The 20401-nt window shown below is 38.9% G+C and overlaps 1 protein-coding gene across 18 annotated transcripts in view; it reads right to left on the reverse strand.

Annotated features, from left to right (window-relative positions):
- Positions 1 to 20401, reverse strand: part of TASOR2 (transcription activation suppressor family member 2) — a 76669-nt gene that overhangs the window by 10051 nt on the left and 46217 nt on the right. For 16 of the 18 annotated variants that reach the window (XM_070500993.1, XM_070500992.1, XM_014845125.3 and 13 more), the window contains 5 exons: positions 17193 to 17912; positions 13557 to 13799; positions 9282 to 10161; positions 7236 to 7665; positions 316 to 4203 (listed from right to left, as the gene is read on the reverse strand). In XM_070500993.1, coding sequence (XP_070357094.1) covers positions 316 to 4203; positions 7236 to 7665; positions 9282 to 10161; positions 13557 to 13799; positions 17193 to 17912 — 6161 coding nt within the window. The remainder of the gene's footprint in view (positions 1 to 315; positions 4204 to 7235; positions 7666 to 9281; positions 10162 to 13556; positions 13800 to 17192; positions 17913 to 20401) is intronic. The other 2 variants (XM_070500999.1, XM_070500994.1) reach the window with 1 other exon arrangement.

A 20401-nucleotide genomic window follows, 5' to 3' on the forward strand; every position in this document is an offset into this window, starting at 1 on the left:
TTTTAAAAATCTGGATTTTACCTTTGGAATATGTGTTTACATTTGAATATGAGTATGTCTACACTGGTAACTGTGAAAATTAGTCACTGCACTAATTCTGGAACATTACACAAACCTTCAAATAGAGTACAAACAGCAGATCCTGTAGCTTAATGTTTGGTATGCAGATAAAGACCGAGCTGTGAAACTCAAATACCAATTCCTATCATGGCTTCCTTCTGAAGCCAAGAATGCTAAATCTATTACTTCTAAAATAAATTAAAAGTAGATGGCAATCAAAATAATATAAACTGTAAGAAAAATCTGACACTTTACCTTTGTTCTTACGAAGAATGACTTGTCTTCTGTCTCAATAAGGTAGAAGAGGAAGGTACTTTTACAAGCCTCTTTCACAACACTTTTTAGTTTCATATGCAAACTGGTACACAGGTCTGTAATCACGTCCTCATAGGAGGCTGACCTTCTTGGGAAAGAGGAATACATCTCTTGAGATGTGGCTTCCCCAGAAGCAACATTTGGCTCTTTCCCTTGGACAACAACTTGGTTGCTGTTCATCATCACCTTGTTAAATTCAGCATACTCATTGAGAATAAGTGAGATATCATTCCGTGATTCTTTCAAAGTACTGTTATATTTCAGTTTGTTGAGGTGGAATGAAACAGTCTGATTTCTTTCAGAATTTGTAAGATGATTTCTACTGTGACCACATGTCTCCTTCCAAAAGGAAGAAGTGTCCAAATTGCTGGGCGTGTGGCCTCTTGTGTACTGACTCTGTTGTTTGGTGTCTGAGCGCACGACTGTTACCACAAGGGGACTTCTGCTCCGGGATGCAGGATATAGAACTGGGGACTCAGAGAGTTTTGTCAAAGGGAAAGCTCCAGCAGTGATTTGGAAAGGTGACTCCTTCAGAAAGATGTTGGTGGAAGAGGCGGAATGCTGAGAATCTCCATTCTTTACAATCTGTTTTAGTTTATGTGCAAAGCGGAGATACTCCAGATCTAAAGTCTTCTGGGTGAGGTCATCTGCCGCCTGGCAAGTATTTGCCCAGGAGTTGAGCAAGTCACACTGCGCAGCAAAGCCAAGCTGCCTCCTCAGGCTCTGCGATGTCCTCGTGGTCTCGTTGAGCTCTCTTGTCACAGTAAAGTTAGCGTAAGTCCTGAGGATCCCATGCAGATCTCTGATTTGGACATAACGCGGCACACACTTATCTTCTTTCTTTAATCCAACAGACCCGTTTCTGGGAGGAATGCTTGCCTCCAACCCTGAAACCTGGTTAGAGTAGCCCCAATCTTCATTATCACTATTGTTTAGACCCAGGAAAGAGTCATAATCATCTTTTGAAGCACCTTCTCTTTTCTTGGTGTGACTACATCGCAAAGTGCGGGAATCTTCCATGTCTAATTTGGGATTTCTACAGTCACCAAAAGAGTCGTGATCGGAGTCTCCAGAAAGTGGTTCATAATGGATGTCAGAATTCATAATAGGCGTCACACTGATCTCCATGTCTCCACCCAGGGTTTCAGAGGCCTCCGTGGCCCTAAGCCCCTCACCAGCCCTCTTATTTTCTAAATGCTCTTTAGAGACTCCACAAACAAGAGGGGCACAAGATTTGGGAACAAAGGAAGCAGAAGGCTCCTTAGTGGCATTTTCACTAGTGACAGCTATCTTTTGGTAAGATTCAGCATGTAAATACATGGGAAAAAGACCACCATTCAGCAGATCCTTGGTTTCACATGCTGACATATCTTGCAGCACGTGGATTTTCTGTCTGTCTTTTGGAGATGTGGCGTTCAATTGAGAGCCAACACCTCCTAGATCTATGGTTTTTACATGTAATTCAGCTTCAGTGTCACTATTCTTAAGCAAACTAGCCATTCTGACTACTGATATCTCCTGTGTTTGAAACCCTGTCTCTGCACTTAGGGATCCTGTCCGATGGGTTGACGCAGCGCTGGCTGAGGAACAGGTGAGTTCGGGGCTCTCTGAGTACACGTGTGCCTGCGTAACACCGGCTCCATCAACCGAATCAGAGCTCAAGGACTTCACCTGCATGTAATTGCCTTCATCTGTTTTCAAATCACTGCTAAAGAGACTTTTCTTAGTGCCTTTGGGGCTCGTCTGCTGTTTTAACACCACGTTCACTAAACCACTTGGAGCAGTTGCAGAAACAAACGTGTCAGCCAAATGCATATTTTCCATAATCTTTCCAGGACTAAATGGAGGCTCACTGGTCTCCAAGACAAGATGATTTAAGTCCGAATTTCTGTTCTCTACACTAATTGGCTGCACTCGATTTCCTGATGTTACCAGTTTTTCTAGAGAAGGCTTGAAGTCATCTCTGTATCTGGCAGCGGAGGCAGGCTGATCTAACTCTCTATCACAGTGTGGCACTTTTTCTGAGAAAGAGAAACCTTCACTGTGCTCACTTGGGACAACTTCCTCAGTTACCTTACCAGGAAGGGTGAAATGTCTCTCTCTTCTTCCTGGGTGATTATTTAATAATACTAGAGGTGCTTCAGCAGAAAGTCGCATCTGTTGTACCTGAGTTAAGTTAGCCTGTCCCACTGGATTGGTAGGACCAACAAAAGAATTTTCTTTTTCAGCTATGGCCAAATCTACTGACTCAATCTGGGAGAATTTGTCACTTTTCTCACACTGTGTATCATGAAGTTTTAAACTACACAGAGACAAAGCCTGAGATGGCTGTGTTTCTTCAGCTGGTACTAGGGGGTCAGGACTAGAAGCTGGTGACACTTCTTCAATTAAAGAACCAAAGGGAAAGTCTGAGCTAACATTAACTTCCTCTGCAATCTCAAGGGCACAAGTTTCTTTAGGAAGTATTAAAGTAACTGTTGGTAAATGATCATCTTTTCTCTCCTTATTTTCTAATGGCTTCTCTGACACTGTAGGATACGCTGATGTATAATTAGTAGAATTCACTTCTCTGTTTTCTACAAAAGTCGCCTCTTCTGGCTCAATTATTTCTTCAGTCGTATCCTGAAGATCTAACTTTGATAATGGGGCCCCCTCCCGGTGCTCTATTTCACCAGCTGGCATTTCTTCTCTGGGACTTGTAGGTGGTGAGATTGTGAGAGTTAGGTCAATGTCAGAATCTTCCTCTGACAACTCTAGGCTGACCTCCTCTCTATTCAGAGACAGGCTGGTTTGTTTGGTAAATGTTGAATTAAATGACTCAAAATTCATATTTTCACTGTTTAGACCACTCTTGTCATTCTTTAGTTCTAAAGAGCCATCTGATATACTACCTACTGATGGAATGTAGTTAAGTGAATAATTTTTTTCCAAGGTGGCAGAGGCTGATGCTGAGGCTACTTCTCCAACCTGTGATGGCTCTATAATCTCTTCTGAAGATAAGCTAGAGAGACTCTGAGACTGCAGACAAAATTCTTGAGAGAGTTTCATTTCTTCTTTGGGTAACGAACAATTAGAACTTTTAACTAATGATAACGCTTCCGTTACCACTGAATTATCAGATGGTGATGAAGAGCCTGGAACAGGAATCTCTTTCTGTAATGCAGACATTTCTTTAGCAAATGTCCCTCTATTTCCTGAGGAGGCACAAAGGTACTTAGCGCCTTTTTGTCCTGACATTGCAAGAGATGCAATGTCCCTAAGACCTTGTGTTTGTGCCTTTTCAAATGTGGATACAGGATGTCTAGGACTTGTAGGAGGTGATATTTGTTTAATCGACTCCATATTAAAGGCTGTAGGTTTATCAGCTCTATTTACAACTTCTGGATGTATTGGGACATAGGCATTTTTTTCAAAAGTGAGAGTAACTGGCTCCAGATTAATCATTACATACCCCACATCATCCTTCCTTTCTAATGAAGGCTGACATTCTGTGTTTATGGAGCTGCCATGCTGGATAAGGCCCTGTAAAGTACCTGGTTTTGTCTGCATTGTTGCATGAAAAATATCAACTTTGCTTTCAAGGGTGCTGTACAAAGACTTTTGACAAATCAATGACTGCTTGCTGATTCCATCATAAGTCTTGGTGAATGTGGTTTGTGTAACAGTATCATTGTAAGAAGTCACTCTTGGGCTATCAAGTGCCTCAAAAGTTTTCTCTTCACCAGAAATAGAAGGTCCATTAGTTTGGGTACTTCCAATACCAGAAAGCACAAGATTAGAAGTCTCTGGTTTATCTGATGATTCTTGTTCGGCTTTCCCCCCAATTATCTGAAATTACAAAAGTTAAAAAAAAAAGTCAAATAGACTGCTTTTTAAATATTTACATATGGGAAGAACGGAATAGACAAGGATCAATTTTAGTTTGTTCTTTTGAATTGTCTAGTCTATACCAAAGGGCAGGGATCAAGCAAATCTTTCTCTTTTTGAATATGTTTAAAATAGCCCCAAAATAGGAATCTGTTTTCTTTAAATATACACACAGATGAGAGCTCCAAACTTTCTAAATTGCACAGGCCATTTTTTTTAAGGGACTTTTGAGAAGAAAAGTGGCTAGACCAGTGACAATTTAAAGTCCTGAAAATGAAGCCTGTTTGCTAAATAGCATCACTTAATTCAGAAATGCGGCACTAGAGAAAAAGTACTCAATTAATTTTAATTGTTTTTAGTAAGATTAAAAGATATTTTTTAAAACAAAGAATAACTTATTTTAAACACCAGCTTTCAATTAGACTATAAATACATTGTTATCTGGAACTTTCCCATGAGGAAGCAGTAATTACTCTCTCTTACACTCAGAATACACTGATTAGTAGTTTTCCCAAGGTATCAATCTCCATTCTGGTAAATAAAGGTCCCTTACCCTTTAGCTATCTTCTTAGCTTATAACTGGAGATAATCCCTCTCTCATTATAATACCTCCTATTGGACAGAGTAATAGAAAACACAGTACAGTTTGCATTAATAACCTAAACCAAAGGGACTGATATAAACACTAACAGGAACGACTTAGGTTAAACATTAGCAGAAACACCTCTGGACTATTTTGATAACCTCATAAACAGGTTGGTGGTGGTGGTTTTTTTTTTAAAGGTTAAAGCATGGTCTTGTGCAGAATATGGTAAAATGGAGTGATCATATGATTGACCATACACCTGTAACTTTTTTTTTCCCTTTTTCTCCCCAAAACCCCCCGGTACATAGTTGTATATTCTTCGTTGTGGCTCCTTCTAGTTGTGGCATGTGGGACACTGCCTCAGTGTGGTTTGATGAGCAGTGCCATGTCCGCGCCCAGGATTCGAACCAAGGAAACACTGGGCTGCCTGCACCAGAGCGAGCGAACTTAACCACTCGGCCACGGGGCCAGCCCCGACACCTGTAATTTTTAGAACATTATGGTCACAGATTTCCTGCCACGTCTTGAGGTAATCACGTTAGAAGTCAGAACCTGTGTTTCAAATCTCTTGTTAAAAACCAAAGAAAGACACTGACCCAAGTAACTGGCAAGGTGGAGCCGAGACTGAGAGTTTTAAGAGGATGTGAGTGGCGAGACACAAAGCATAGAAAAGTCTTGATGGTAAGAGTCATTCTGAGGACTTTCCGGGGACCTTCTCAATCATGCTGTGGCTGCTAATGCTTGGCCTCAGTCCCAAACCTCACCATACCTGTGGTCTTAGTGAAACGCAAATTGTGAAAATCTTCATACGTTTATACTAATGTTTTTTTACTACAGGTGAAGTGTAATGTTTCTAAAATACAGTCTGATCATTGAAAAACAGCTGCTAAATTAAACACACTCCTAAAAGCAACATGCTACTGGTTTCCAAAGACTGTTGTGCTGGAATCGCTTCACATCCTAGTTTGTCCACTTGTGGAGTAACGGAGTGTGGTATAGCACTTGTGTGTGCGCCTTTAAAGTACAGGCACAGCATCCAAGAAGATGATGGAAACTTTTTAAGTATATGCTATAGACATTGTTAGGAATCATTAATCTTAGTAGTCTTTCTACTTCTTAATACTGTATTTCAGGTTTGCAAAAAATCATTCCTAAAACTAGTACTGATGTTAATCATGTATTACCACAAAAAAAAATACTTAAAAGAAACTAGTATATATATAGGTAGCAACCAAAATCTGCCTGACTAAACTATGAATATTTTCTTATTCTAAGGTAGCGACTCTTAACTGGATTTTAGGTGTCTCTCTGAGAATCAGATGAGATTTATGAACCCATCCTCAGGAAAAAAAAAACATATGTAACATATGTGTATGTATAGATATAGGTATATACAGTCATGCGCGACATTACGTTTTGGTCAACAGTGGGCCACATATATGATGATGGTCCCATAGGTTAGTACTACATAGGTGTATAATAGGCTATACTATCTAGGTTTGTGTAAGTACACTCTTTGATGCTCACACAATGACAAAATCACCTAATGAAGCATTTCTCAAAACGTATCCCTGTCATTAAGCGATGTGTGACTATATATACATACACGTACACAGAATTTGATATTGAGAAACATCCAGATTGTCTAGATTTGAACCTTCGCTTGACAATTTACTAACTATGTGACTTCAGGCAATTTCCATACTTCTCTATGCCTCAGTTTCCTCACCTAGAAGGTGGGGAGGAATGGGCCTTACCTCACTGGGTTGTGTGGACATTAAGTGAGTGAATTTGAGTGAAGTGCTCAGACTACCACCTGGCCCAGCACCCCGTCAGTCTTCATTTTGATGATTAAGATGAGCACCTCGAGACATTCACAGAGCCTCTGAGGCTCACCCCTGGACCTGCAAATTCCTAAGTAACCCCAGGTATAGAAACATTGCTTACTCAATGTTGACAAAGGCACTGTAGGCGCCCAAACTCATGCCAAATTATTCTGGAATAAATCTAGGCCAAAAGCTTAAAAAGGGCAGGTAATTGTCAATCCATTTACTTGGAATTTTGATACAATTTTTTTTGTTTTGAGGAAGATTAGCTCTGAGCTAACATCTGCTGCCAATCCTCCTCTTTTTGCTGAGAAAAACTGGCCCTGAGCTAAAATCTGTGCCCATCTTCCTCCACTTTATATGTGGGACGCCTACCACAACATGACTTGGCAAGTGGTGCCATGTCTGCACCCGGGATCCGAACTGGGAACCTCAGGCTGTCGAAGCGGAACGTGCGCACTTAACCGCTGTGCCACCGGGCTGGCCCTCAATGGCTTCTTTTGAATGTGAGTTTTGCCTACAAAAAAATAAAAATGTCTTCAAAAACAATCTTAGCATTTATAGTATTCAGCTTTACTTACCTCTTTCTTAGAGGAGTAGATGAATTTCTGGCTTTCTGGGGTATCTGGACCACCCTCTCTTGAAAAAATTTCTTTCTGTTCATTCTGCACCCAGAGTTCCAGGCCTCTTGCAGGCGGTGGTTTCATAAAAGGAAGCACGGAGCTAGTGTCAGGGAAGGACACTTCAGCAGGATGATCTCTGGGAGTTTCCTTAGTCTCCAGCAGAGGGTCTACAGAACAGCTTTCCGCGTTGGGGGACTCCTCAATTTCACTGAATTCAAACGATTCTAATGTGCTGTTTATAGACACATACTTGGCTGGGTTGCTGTGTTCCACCACTTTGCGGGATGATCGTATGACCTTGTTTTGATTGCTGTAGAACAGAGCTACCCACATATGAAGTAAAAGCTTAACTTCTTCCACGTTATCAGGTAAATCAGTGTTCCAGGGCCTGAGATTTTTAAAGAAAGAACAAGCAAAAATTATTGAAAATGATTAATTTTAGTTATTTTATCATAAGTAAGTGCCTTTATTATTAACTTTAGTCTTTGTGTTTTTATTTTAAAAATTACACAAACATGAAACAATGAATAAGATAAAAAAGAAGTTTATGCAACAAATAATTACAATGAATCTAATCCACTCATTTTATAGAGAGAGAGAAGGGAACTGAAAATCAGAACTTTCAGTGACTTCTTTCAAATCACAAAACCAAATCACAAAAACAAAAGTGGTAGAACCACGATTGGAACATCGGTCTCCCGACTCCTAGTCTAGGATTTTTCTTTCATACTACACAAACTCTCTCTGGACACAACATAACTATTATGTGACGAATGGTTTCAGCAACTACCCAAATCCTCATCTCCTTGCTTTTGTAAGTCTGGCCGACTCGTCTGTTTTCTATTTTTGCATCTCTCTTTCAATAGTTGGGAAAGTCTGAAGATTAAAATATTTCTGTGGGCAAATCAGCAGAACTACTATACTACTTTCAGACTACAATTCTAGCAAATCTCCTGAAACCGTAAGGGGAGACACAAAACATTTCTGTCCACACGCCAGGCAAAAGGAGAGCACAGAGCTGGAGTGGGCCGAGTCAGATTCAGGTGAAGGAAATGACCCTCATGGTTAGGTGGGAATGCAAGTGTACGCTCTTTTGAGTGTGAGCTCCTAACTGGAGCAAGGAAAGAAGTCTAATACGATTTAGCCACTCATGTGAAATATTCCACTAACAGGTAGCTGAATGTCATTTCACACAACTAATGCTTCCTGCCAATGGTAAGGTTACCATTTATCAGTATGTGCCAGTCACCGTGCAAAACCCAAATGGACGTTAACAACCTCATAATGTAGCTATCACTAAACCCATACTGAAAAGTGTTACCCAGAGACTGTCATCCTCCATTGGCATCATCGGGAAGTTTGTTAGAACTGTAGCCCCAGGCCCCATCCCCAACAAACCAGAATCAGCCGTTCAGAGGCCTAGATGAGCCGTGCAAACAGTAGAGATTGAGCAGCAGTGTCCTGAACGACAGGAACGTCCAGGTCACAGAAGCTAGTAAGTGGGAGAGCCTAGATTCAAAACCTAGGTTAGTCCACCCCCTAAAACCCGTGCTTTCGGTTGCTCTGCTGTTACTGCTTTAACCTCTTCTTAAGGAAGATTTATAGAACAACCCCATGTAAAACCATTCACTCATAGCAATCTAACCAACTTAACAAGCTGGAAGTAATTCTTTAAACGTTTCTTCTGGAATTCAGTCTGTAAGGCATTATTTCTGTATCTCACTATTTTACATTAAGATCTCATTTAAGTATTATAATTCAAAGACCACAAAGGCTTACGAGCGAGCATCACAAAATGGAAAGCTAAGTTCTCCATGTGGACAAAACCAGCCTCATAGTCTTAACCGTCAGTAAACATGACTGCTTGATATCGTTACCAAGTTACTGGACTTACACACAACACTTCTTTCTCCTTCCCAAAGTTTGGCACAAGTATCTCTTCTCACTTAATTTCTCTCAACAGAAAAGTTACATTCATTTTCATCAAGTGTCACTCCTACTTACCCATGTAATGCTCTTATTACAGTTTTCTCTAGTGGGTTGTTGGTGTATTTGCTGTCTAAGCTGAAGACATATTCTGTTTCACATTTGAAAGTGACCTTAAAGGAGCCGTCACAGCTGAACACGGTATGAGAGCAGTGGGAATCTTTCAGGCTGGAGGACAGCAGTCTGCTCCTGCGCTTGAGTAACGGGTCCTCAGAAAGCTTTTGCAGAGGGGAGGTGTTCTGCTGATGCCGAAATGGCATTACTTTTCCCACGGGGGTTCCTGCTTCAGGGCCTTTTGTGCCACTCTTGGCAAAGGCAGGGCCTGGTACCCCTCTCTGCTGTAGATGCTTATTTGAATGTTCTGCAAGGAACAGGGCATAGGAATGTTCCACAGCAACAAAGGAGCTTTGGCTTGCATCGGAAGTTTCTAGTGTTTCCTCAGGAAGTGCCAATTGGGCTTCAACAGGGGCCTGACTGCCAGGAACCACGCTTTCTTCCTCTTGGCTGACAGTAGAGTCTGAAGTCGGATTACTCTTCTTATCAGAGGAGGGCTTAGGTAGCAGTCCACCTTTTTGACTTTTAACTCCTCTGTGATACTCATGGTCAGATGTACCGCACAAAGAATGTTCTTTAGAAAGCAAAACATTGTTTTCTGGCATTTCAGAGGAGCATGGAAGGGTTCTGGGCTCAGATGATGGCGTGGCAGAGGTAGCAGCGCTTAATGCTAGATCAGCTAACATATTTAGGGCCTGGGAGTCACAGTTGACAATGGGGTTGTCAGGTAAATCTTTCTGAGCCACTGTGATATTTTCCGGTTGAGCTGCATTTATGCTAATAACATCTTCATGACCAGCTGATGAAACTTCTGATTGAAGCTGTGAAGCAGTTTCTCCTTTGGCTTCAGTGTAAAAGAAAAAAAGACATATAACATTTGATTCCATAGAATTAATTCTTTGCCATATTGCTATCACTTATTGAAAATCAATGGTTAAGTCAATATACTCAAGAAAAACCTCTTGATATGTTGTATAGATTGTATACTAAAATTTTACTATCAGACTGTGGTCTTCTCCAACTCTCAGACCTATTATAATGTATTTACCAGAGGAACAAGTCTTAAGGAATGTGTATATTAATTTAAAAAGAAATCACCCTTCAAAAATGCACGTACTGAACTACACATAAGGCACCCTGCTCAGCTAAATATACAAAGAGCAAAAGACAAAAACAACAAAAAAAGAAAACAAGAATCCTGCCCTTAGAGAGCTTACAATCTAGTGAGAATACAAGAATTTCTAAGTTTGAAGAGTATATTATACTCTGTTAACCTTTCTTAGAAATCATATCCCTTTAACACTTGACTAGAGAAATCACCTACGTTCTAAATAGAGATGATTTTAACCATACTGATGTTTAATTATAACACGTAATGCTATGAATAAAAAAAAATCAGAAAAGTCTTAAAAGTATTAAGAATTGCAAATTAATTTCATCACCCTTTAAAACTTCAGCTTCTGCACTGAAAACATTTCCTCTCTATCTGCAAAATAGCAAATCTCCTTGTCCACTGACAATTCTCCTTTCTGCAGATATTCAAATCTACCCATTTGCCTTTAATCAGAAAACTGACATTGACTGATTGACTTGCATTCTCAGGACATTAATTCAGCCTTCTTAAACGCAGTTACCATGAAGGGTAAGTTCACAACAATACTAGGCAACGATTCCCTGTAGCAGGTGGATGGATGGACAGAAAACTCTCTGTGCTCCACTTTCCCAAGAGGTCATCAAATAGAATGAGAAGGGTGTGTGTGCATGGTGAGGAGGGTAAAATTAATCAACCACTGTCCAATTCTTACTGAAAATAGCAAAATTCAAGGGGGCGAGGGGGAAGAAAGTGACCCAAAGCAGAGAATCATCTCATTAGCCCCACAGGTGTACTGGAAATGTGAAATTCATTTTTTGATCTGATGTGTTTATTGATACTAATTTCATTCTATCTTTGTTAATATTATGGCTCTTACACAGAATTATCACTATGAGTAAGGTCTAATATAAAGAACATTATAGGGGCCGGCCCGGTGGTGCAGCAGTTAGGTTTGCACGTTCCACTTTGGTGGCCTAGGGTTTGCCAGTTTGGATCCTGGGTGTGGAGATGGCACCACTTGGCAAGCCATGCTGTGGTAGGTGTCCCATGTATAAAGTGGAGGAAGATGGGCATGGATGTTAGCTTAGCGCCAGTCTTCCTCAGCAAAAAGAGGAAGACTGGCAGCAGTTAGCTCAGGCTAATCTTTCTCAAAAAAAAAAAAAAAAATAAAGAATACTATAGTGAAGTCAAGGAAAAGGATTCAGTTTAATAAACACGTGTAATCTCAGGTAAATCATTTAATTGCTGACTTGTTAGACATTCTCAATCAACTAAAAATACAATACTGATAGTCTGTCTCTTTTAAGAAATACAGATAAGACAATGCCAGTGAATTATATAAAAAATATAGAGTTCAGCAAATGAAAACTATATTAAAAACTTTTAAAAGGGCAGAAAACCATTAGTTTCAGTAACAAAATGACTGAGACTTCTTAAACTCTAATATTTCAAGTATAAGAATTGAAAGAGATTAGTATAGGTGATTAATAATAGAAAAATTAAGAGATTACTTAAAAGGTAGCAATCTTAAAATTTTTAGCTTGGAATGTGGCTGCACAATATAGACAGACATTTCCAGTACAAATCAGCCTGTTTTTGAACACACATTTTAAAAACTTTTCATTTTCTGTGCTCACTTTTCTGCCAATATTCAACTGCATACTTCTTCCCACTAATAAATTAATCTAGAAATATCTGAGAGCCAATTCAGTACAAAGAATTCAAATGACATGGCTAAGAATACAAGGAATGATATATGAATCTATGCTCATGTTTACAAACTAACTGGAAAGAAAGGACCAAAACACATCAAATGATTGGAAAGTAGTGTGAACTTAATTCCATAATGTTCTCAAAAACCCAAAAGGAAATGAAAGAGAGATCAGTGAAGATCAGAGCATCAGGAAACGCCTCACAATGGAGGCAGGACTTAGCTGAGCAGAATCTGGACTGATAGAGGGGATTACAAGAATAAAAACAGGTGCGATGCTCATGGGGGCAGCACTGAGTGCCTGGCAGGGAAGGCACACATTAGGAAACAGCAAGAGAGAAAGAGGACACGTAGGGTCAGAGCATATTATGAACTGCCCTGAGACACAAGTAGAAGAGTTTATATTTGGTATGGATGCCAAAATCGCAACACTATGGATTTTAGAATGACATGATGAGCTCTTAAAAAATCTTCAATCGTAAAACAATATTAAAGAAACTTAGAGGGGAAAAAACCAAGCTCACCCATAATACCATCACCCCAACAAAACAACAGTTTCTTTCTCTGAATTCCCACTAAATATGAGATTTTTTTTCAAATCTAAAAATAGATAAGGAAGGTTAGATAGAAAACTGATAGAAATCTAAAGGTAGGAGGAAATGAAGTCTTTGTTAAACAAAACCAGCACACATACAACATAACAGAACTCAATATCCAGGAGAAAGTAAAACTGACAGATCTGGCAGACCGGAAGAACTGCGCTATGTGCAGAAAGAGGACAGTCAGAAGAGCGGAGTGGGCCTGGAGAAGAGCTGGTGTGTGTACAGATTAAGAGGTGACATCTGTGGTGACAATGGAATTTTCAAGTACAGAGGGTACATCCAGCAGTTGGAAAGACAGAAGTAGAACAGTCAGTTGTTTGCTCATATAAGTAAACTTTATTATTAATTTAAGCAAAATTAAAAAAGTAAAACTGCTTTTAAAATTAATTTAATGCCTTTTAAAACCAAATAACAGGATCTGGATTACTGACTGTTTTAAACAATCTCTTTACAATTCCCTTTGGACAAATAAACTTATAACCTTCTACTTTTTATAAGTGATTATGGTCTAGAAAAATACTGTCAAATACTACGTGCTTGTGCATTTAGTCATAAAAAAGGCCATTTACACTTATTCTCACACACAGTTCATGTTTAGGCTTTATGCAAACTAAAAATTAGGGTCTATTTTGTGAAAGCATGAATCTTAGCACTTTCCTAATTTACTTATAATACGAAAGCAAGTTATTTAGTCCTGTTAGTGTCTGCACTAAAGAATATAGCAAGAATTGTTGACAGATTTCAGCTGTTCTTATATTATTTCAATACACTATCTTGCAATCTCAATCAGTCGGTATTGTCGTGTTTAAATTTACAGGAAGAGTATTTCTTACCAGGTTGTGGTTGCTTTCTGATTCTGGGATTCTGATTGCCTTTTACTATATTTACCCTCTGTTTTTGTGGCGATTTCTTCACAGGTGGCTTAGCCCTTGGAACAGTTTTGACTGGAGATTTCTCTGGTCTCCTTGCCCTTTTAGCATTCGTTGCCACTGGAACATCTTTAGAAATAGGAGCATCTTGGTTTTTCCTATCCAATTTGGTTGTCTGTACAAACTGTGCAGTCAGCACTTCAGCACCTTATGTAGAAAAGACACCGTTTTTTAAGGGGTAGGGGGCTCAGATATTTATCAGCATAGCTTTTCCTTTTATTTCTTCTGTTTTGGGGGGTAACTTTAGTAATGGGGAATTAAAATACAAAATTTTGGGTATTTCAGTAGAAGATTTTTTTTAACAAAGCAAGACGTAAAAGTTCTCATATAAAAATATGAACTTGCTGGGGCTGGCCCCGTGGCCGAGTGGTTAAGTTCGCACGCTCCGCTGCAGGCGGCCCAGTGTTTCGTTGGTTCGAATCCTGGGCGTGGACATGGCACTGCTCGTCAGACCACGCTGAGGCAGCGTCCCACATGCCACAACTAGAAGGACCCACAACGAAGAATATACAACTATGTACTGGGGGGCTTTGGGGAGAAAAAGGAACAAATAAAATCTTAAAAAAAAAAAAAAAATGAACTTGCTAAGTGCTGGTCTATATCCTTCTCAGGTGAAGGAGAAAAATATCAGAGAAATAACTTTATAGAAACAAGGCATGGTTTAACTTTAAAAAAAATGTCCATAATCTTTCCAGACGGATGTGGCAGGTAAGAATGAATATGCTACTTCATAGCACTGGGAAATGGATAATTCAATTTACACAAAGGCAACACAGCTCCCATAAAGGGATGTGGTTAAAACTATAGTCACACTGTAGAGAAGAGATTGCATATTCATAAAGAGCCATCTGATATATTCTACTTTACTACTACTAAATATCAAAGTCTGAATAGCACATTAAAAACCATCTTTTAAGGGCCAGCCCCAGTGGCCTAGTGGTTAAGTTTGATGTGCTCTGCTTCGGTGGCCCAGGTTTGGTTCCTGGGTGCTGACCTACACCCTTCATCTGTCAGTGGCCATGCTGTGGCAATGGCTCACATACAAAATAGAGGAAGACTGGTAACAGATGTTAGCTCAGGGCAAATCTTCCTTGGCAAAAAAAAAAAAACCTTTTAAAACAGAGGAATATGCACTGAAGAAAGTCTTTACCTGAATTTCCTACAAATCTATTATAATTAGTCATCTCTCTTACAAAATGCTCAGCTTTGCTTCTCACATGGAAGGAAGGAAATAATGATGGAGGCACATGAGGAGAAAAAAATTAGTGACTATCTGCTCATATAACACAATAGAAAGTGCTTCAACCTTTTAAGAGTTAAAAAGTTAATAAATGTCCCCTTTGAAAACTCTTTTTCTTCACTGACTTTTCATAATTTCAGTTGTTCCCACTAAAAAATTTAGCCCCAAAGATATCATATAAAATAATCACACACAAGGATGTTGGCAAATATTTTTAAATTACATTATACAGAAAACACTATTTCTAATTGAGAACAGGAAACATGATACTAAATAGTTTAAGAAATTGTGATGACTGTTAGTGACCAATTCATTCCTTTTGGGGTCAGAGAATGGAGTGGTTTTAAAAAAGAAGCTTTTAGAATCTCTTCATGTTGTAAATGTCCCTGCGTCTAATTATTTTCCTCCCTAGTAAATTATTATAGTTAAGAAAGCAGCATTTTTTTTGTTAAGAATAGGACTTCTCATTCAACTTCAGTTACATTTTCTAAAATTTTTAGCATAAAGAAAGGCAAGGTATAAATCAAGCAGGAAAATAGTTAAGACTAAATTAGGAAGAGGAAGAAAATAAGATTACTTCTCTCCTACAGCAGATTTGGAAAAAAAAAAAAAAGATAGAAAATAAGATGACATGACCAAGACCTAGGGAAGTTTCTAACACCTGCTCAGGCAGGAAGGAAAGAACTCTCATAACCCAGGTCCTGGGAGGAAAAACAGGGTCATGAACCAACAAGCCGATCCTGCAGGGAGTGACTCTTCAGCAAATTTGTACCACTCAATGCCATGTTTCTCAAACTGCATGCAATAATCCACTGGTGGACTGTAAAATACATTTAATGGGTTGCAAACAGAATTCTTTCTTAAATAAAACAAAATAGAACAGAAAATATCAGATTGTATTGCATGAAGTTAGGATAAATATTTTTAGAAATTTTTGTTTCAGTCATGCGTGAATTTGTGTGTAATGGACTACAATATAAAACATATTTCTTATAGTGGATGAAATTAAAAACACTTGAGAAATGATGACAAAATATATGTTGAATTACAATTAATTTATTTAATACCTTAAACTAAATTGGTTCATATAGAGCAAAAGCTCCTTATGGTTGGCCTGGAATTTATTTGTAAGTAGTTGCAATAGTCTGATTCACTGCTTTATAATTGCCATACTTTCCAATACCCTCCTAAATACACACACACACCCCCCATTTCTCAAACTGTAATAGGCCAGAAATAACTATTTGTCAAACCATAGGGTAAAAAAACCTTAATTATCTAGAATCCTGGGCATCCACATATCCTTGATGTTTCTTCTTTAGGCACCCAAATTTCTAAATTCAAAGCACTATAGATAGGGTTGGCAAACCTTTCCTGTGAAGGGCCAGACAGTACATATTTTCAGCTTTGAAGGCCATCTGGTCTGTCGCTACTGCCCTCCTCTGCCAGCATGGTGTGAGGCAGCCAGAGACCACAGGGAAATGCTTGTGGGGCCCTTTCATCACAGTTTGCTGACCTCTTCTCTTCTCTAAAGGTTCATAGAGCATAAAGTTCCCTACTTTTAAACAAAATATATGACACATATCTGAAATGACTCGAAGCCAGAATCATGTTGTTTGGTGTGCTGTGCTCACTAAAGTGCATTTGACTATACACTAACTGGCTCTAGACTCTGATTCTCACTCAAGTTTCGAGGGGCAACAAAACCACCTGTGAACTGTTTCAATATACGTCTCCAGACCACTGGACATGCAGTTTCAACAGGTCTGTGGTAGGATCCAGGTGATCATTTTTAAAACTCTGATACACACAAAGGATTACAAATTCTGCCACAGACTGCTTTATTTTGGAGGTTGCAGGCATTTTTTCCATCTTTACACACGTGCAGGCTGCCAGTCCTCATCTTTTGCTGCTCTCGCTGGGCCTGATTTAGAAGATCTTCCCCCCTTCACTCCTGCCTGTCGGAGGAGAGCTCAGCAACTGCAGAACCCTATTTCTTGGAATGATATGGAATAACTGAATGACAGTTTGAGCAGTTTTACAAGTGAAATATAAGCTTTTGGTGGGTGGGCTTTTGAGATATCTTGCAGTTTTTCCTACTTCTTCATTTTCATCTGTTATCTAGATCAGCACTTCTTCAAATTTAGCACTTGGACAAATGGAGAGAAATGCTGGCATTTCTAATAAACTTCTCACTGATACTGTCAAGAGGCAGTTCATAATAATCAGATAGCAACAGTGCTTAAATATAACAGTTATTACTAACTGCTCATTTAATAATCTACATAAATCGTGCTTACCTCTTTTTCTTTTCTGAGGAAACTGTCCTTTAACTAATTTGAGAGTGGCTGGAGAGTCTGAACCCTTGTTTACTCCAGCAGGAGTCCTTTTGGGGAAGGGACGGCACAAGTTCACCCTTTTAGTCTGCACCATGGGTGGCATGCTGGCCTTTCTCTTAGGCCGAACTCTCAGATTTGATGCTGGACTCAGAGGAACCACAGCTCTCTGTCTTGCTTTAAACATTTCTTCAGAATTCTTTTCTGTTTCAGTTTCTTTTCTTACTTCTGCCTCTGAGTCAAGAAATTCAGGATCTGGAGTCATAACTAAAGAAAATCCAGCATCACAAATCCCATCTGAAACATAAGGAGATTGAGGACGCTCTGCCAATAAATCTAACGCAGTAGATACTTCCAAAATGTACCCACTAGGATCTGAAAAATAAGACTTCAACTGAGTTAAAGACTGTAAAGGGCACGTTTCAGCTGGAGGAACTAAGTCAAAACCATTGGACAGTTTGCCAAAGAATGAAGTCTCTTTAATTCCATCTTGAGAAGAAGCAGTCAATGAAGGACTTTTGTCCACCTTGTATAGTTCTTGGAAATTATGCTTTACTAATGTGTTTGGACAGATTCCTTCTTCAGTAAATGACTTCTTTGCTTCTAACAGGGCACAATTAAGGGCAGGTAAAATCGGTATCACCTTCAGTGAGATGTCATCTTCAACTTTCAAGTCTTTCAGCCCTAAAATACATATACATGTATTAAAAACCTGAAGGTCTTTTTTTTTTTTTTTGACAAAAACATGCAGGAAAACAATGCTCTAGATTACAAAATTATGGGATGGCTAAATATGATACAGTGTTTCAAATGGTAAACTAAATGACAATTAATAGAAGACTCATCGGTACATTTAATGAATATATATCTCTCTCCATATATATGAAATCACACACACACACACACACACAGAGAACCAATAAAGAATCATTCAAATGCAACCACTAGGTTACGATGAAGAAGGCAGCCCTGCTTCCAACCCCATCCCATTTCACCAGGAGCCCAGGGTGAGCTCATGCACCGTCAGAGCAATAGCACCGGTTGTTAGAGTTGGCAGATTTGCTTCTCCACTTTTTAATTCTCACTTTCTGCTTTTAAAATTTTATCTATATCTTACATAATTTACTTCAAATTCTCCTAAGAAGTACAATACAAACCAACTGAACTGAAAAAAGTAAAACGCTTAAGTAACCCCCAAATCTCATGGTAACTATTGGTGTTAATTTCATCAACTTCTCTATCAAATGAAATAACCAATTTTTAAGTAATTAAACTGACTAGTCTGTGTTTCACTTCCTCTCCCTGGCTCACTCTAACTGAAATGCTAATTTTTCAGCAAATGAATAACCTAAAGGAAAACAGTAAAAGGGGAAAAAAGAGAAGAATTCAGGTCGCTGAGAAATGGATAATAAAACTCTAAAAATTTAAGAGTTATCAGTAATAAAAACCCATAGATGACACAGACCTCTAGTATCTACTAAACTAAAATATGAATTATAACATTCTTTTTAAAGAAAAAGTAACTGTAAAATTAAGAAACACCAAGTTAGTCCTTACTGAACACATTTGCACTTGAGTGGGTACTAGGAAAAGAAAAAGAATGGCAAATATAAATAAATAGGAAAATGTGGCAAGACATCAAAATAAAAATTCCTTTCTTTGCAGTTCATCGTTTAGAAAGTAACAAGTGAAGGAAAAATAAAACACAAAAAAGTTCTTACGTACTACTAACAGTTCAAAATAAAGTAGTATTTTTCTAGACAAATTCATTATTTCAAGAACTTGTGAAGACAGAACCCAGAATGATTTGTAATAGACTGTTAAAAAATCCATGAAGAAGAACTTTTTAAGTCTGCTAAGCAAAGTACCACTCACTTTAAAACAAATCACCCTGGCTCTGAACCTCCAAACTGCTGTTAACAGAAACTGTCTGATGAGCCAGAGGACGTGAGCACTGGGACACAGCACTCCAGCATTGACTCCCAGAGCAATCCTGTGCTGTTCAACACTGAATGGTACAGGGACTGAGGCTTCTCACTCGAGCGGCAGTTCACATTTACAGCTAAGAGTAAGAGCTCTTACAGAAGAGGGAGGCGGTTGGGGACAGGAGTCGTAAGCCAGCTCAAGAGTCAGCTGTGTGACCTGGGCCAGTCTAAATCTCACTTTCCTCATCTCTGAAATGGTCATAAGAACACCTCTTTTAAGGGCTGCAAAATCAATTACACCTAGCACAATACTTGACCTAGTAAATGCCTGAAAAGAGTCAACAGCTCCTGCCATCATGTTGTTATAACTGGGTAAACGTTTTGCTTAGTCCAGAGAAGTGATGCCCAAGAAAAGTGCAGTTCTCTGCTTTTAGTAACTGAATACAATTTCAAAAGATCAACTTTAAAAACACTTTTGTATTGGTTTTAACTTTATAAATGCTACATATAATTTTATGTTTAAACACACATAGTATATATAGTATATATAGTATAACTATAAAACAATGAGGAAAATTTTCTCATGACAAAAAGAAATGACTCCATTTATTTATTTGTTCAGCAAAAATTTATTATTTTTTAGGTGCCTGGCATTAGGCAGTGAGGATAAAGTAGAATATAAGAAACGCAGGCATTAAAATAATTATACAAATAAATATTTGTTACAATGACGATAAGCCCAGGGGTCTTCATTGAGGGAAGAGTGGTGACAGGAATCAATACAGTGACATTTAAATTGACACCTGACAGACAGGAGTAACAGGCTAGACAGATCAGTGCTTCTCCTGTGATTTTATTCATTATCTGCCCCCACCATCAGATCCTTTTTAGACTTCGTTTCCTAGTTGCTCTTTGAAACTTTAATACCACAGATATACTGTATATCTATTTCTATACTGTATGAGTAATACTTTTTTGCCTCTAAGAGCCAATTCTTGGTCTTATGGGGTCAACCTCACTTAACAAAGGGAAAGGAGACAAGGAGCCCAGAGAGAGGGGGCCGCATCTCTGGAGGCCTTGAGTCCCACTTACCGGGCAGACTATGATGAAACTATTTCCCAGCTACTGCTGTTCAACAGCAAATGAATTCAATTTGGGACATGCTGAATTTGAGGGACACCCAAGTGGAAATGTCAACAGACAGATGGATATGTGGGTGGGAAACTCAGAAGAAAGGATAAGCCTGCA

The sequence above is a fragment of the Equus asinus genome, chromosome 29 (genome assembly GCF_041296235.1).
Source record: "Equus asinus isolate D_3611 breed Donkey chromosome 29, EquAss-T2T_v2, whole genome shotgun sequence".
NCBI lineage: Eukaryota > Metazoa > Chordata > Mammalia > Perissodactyla > Equidae > Equus > Equus asinus.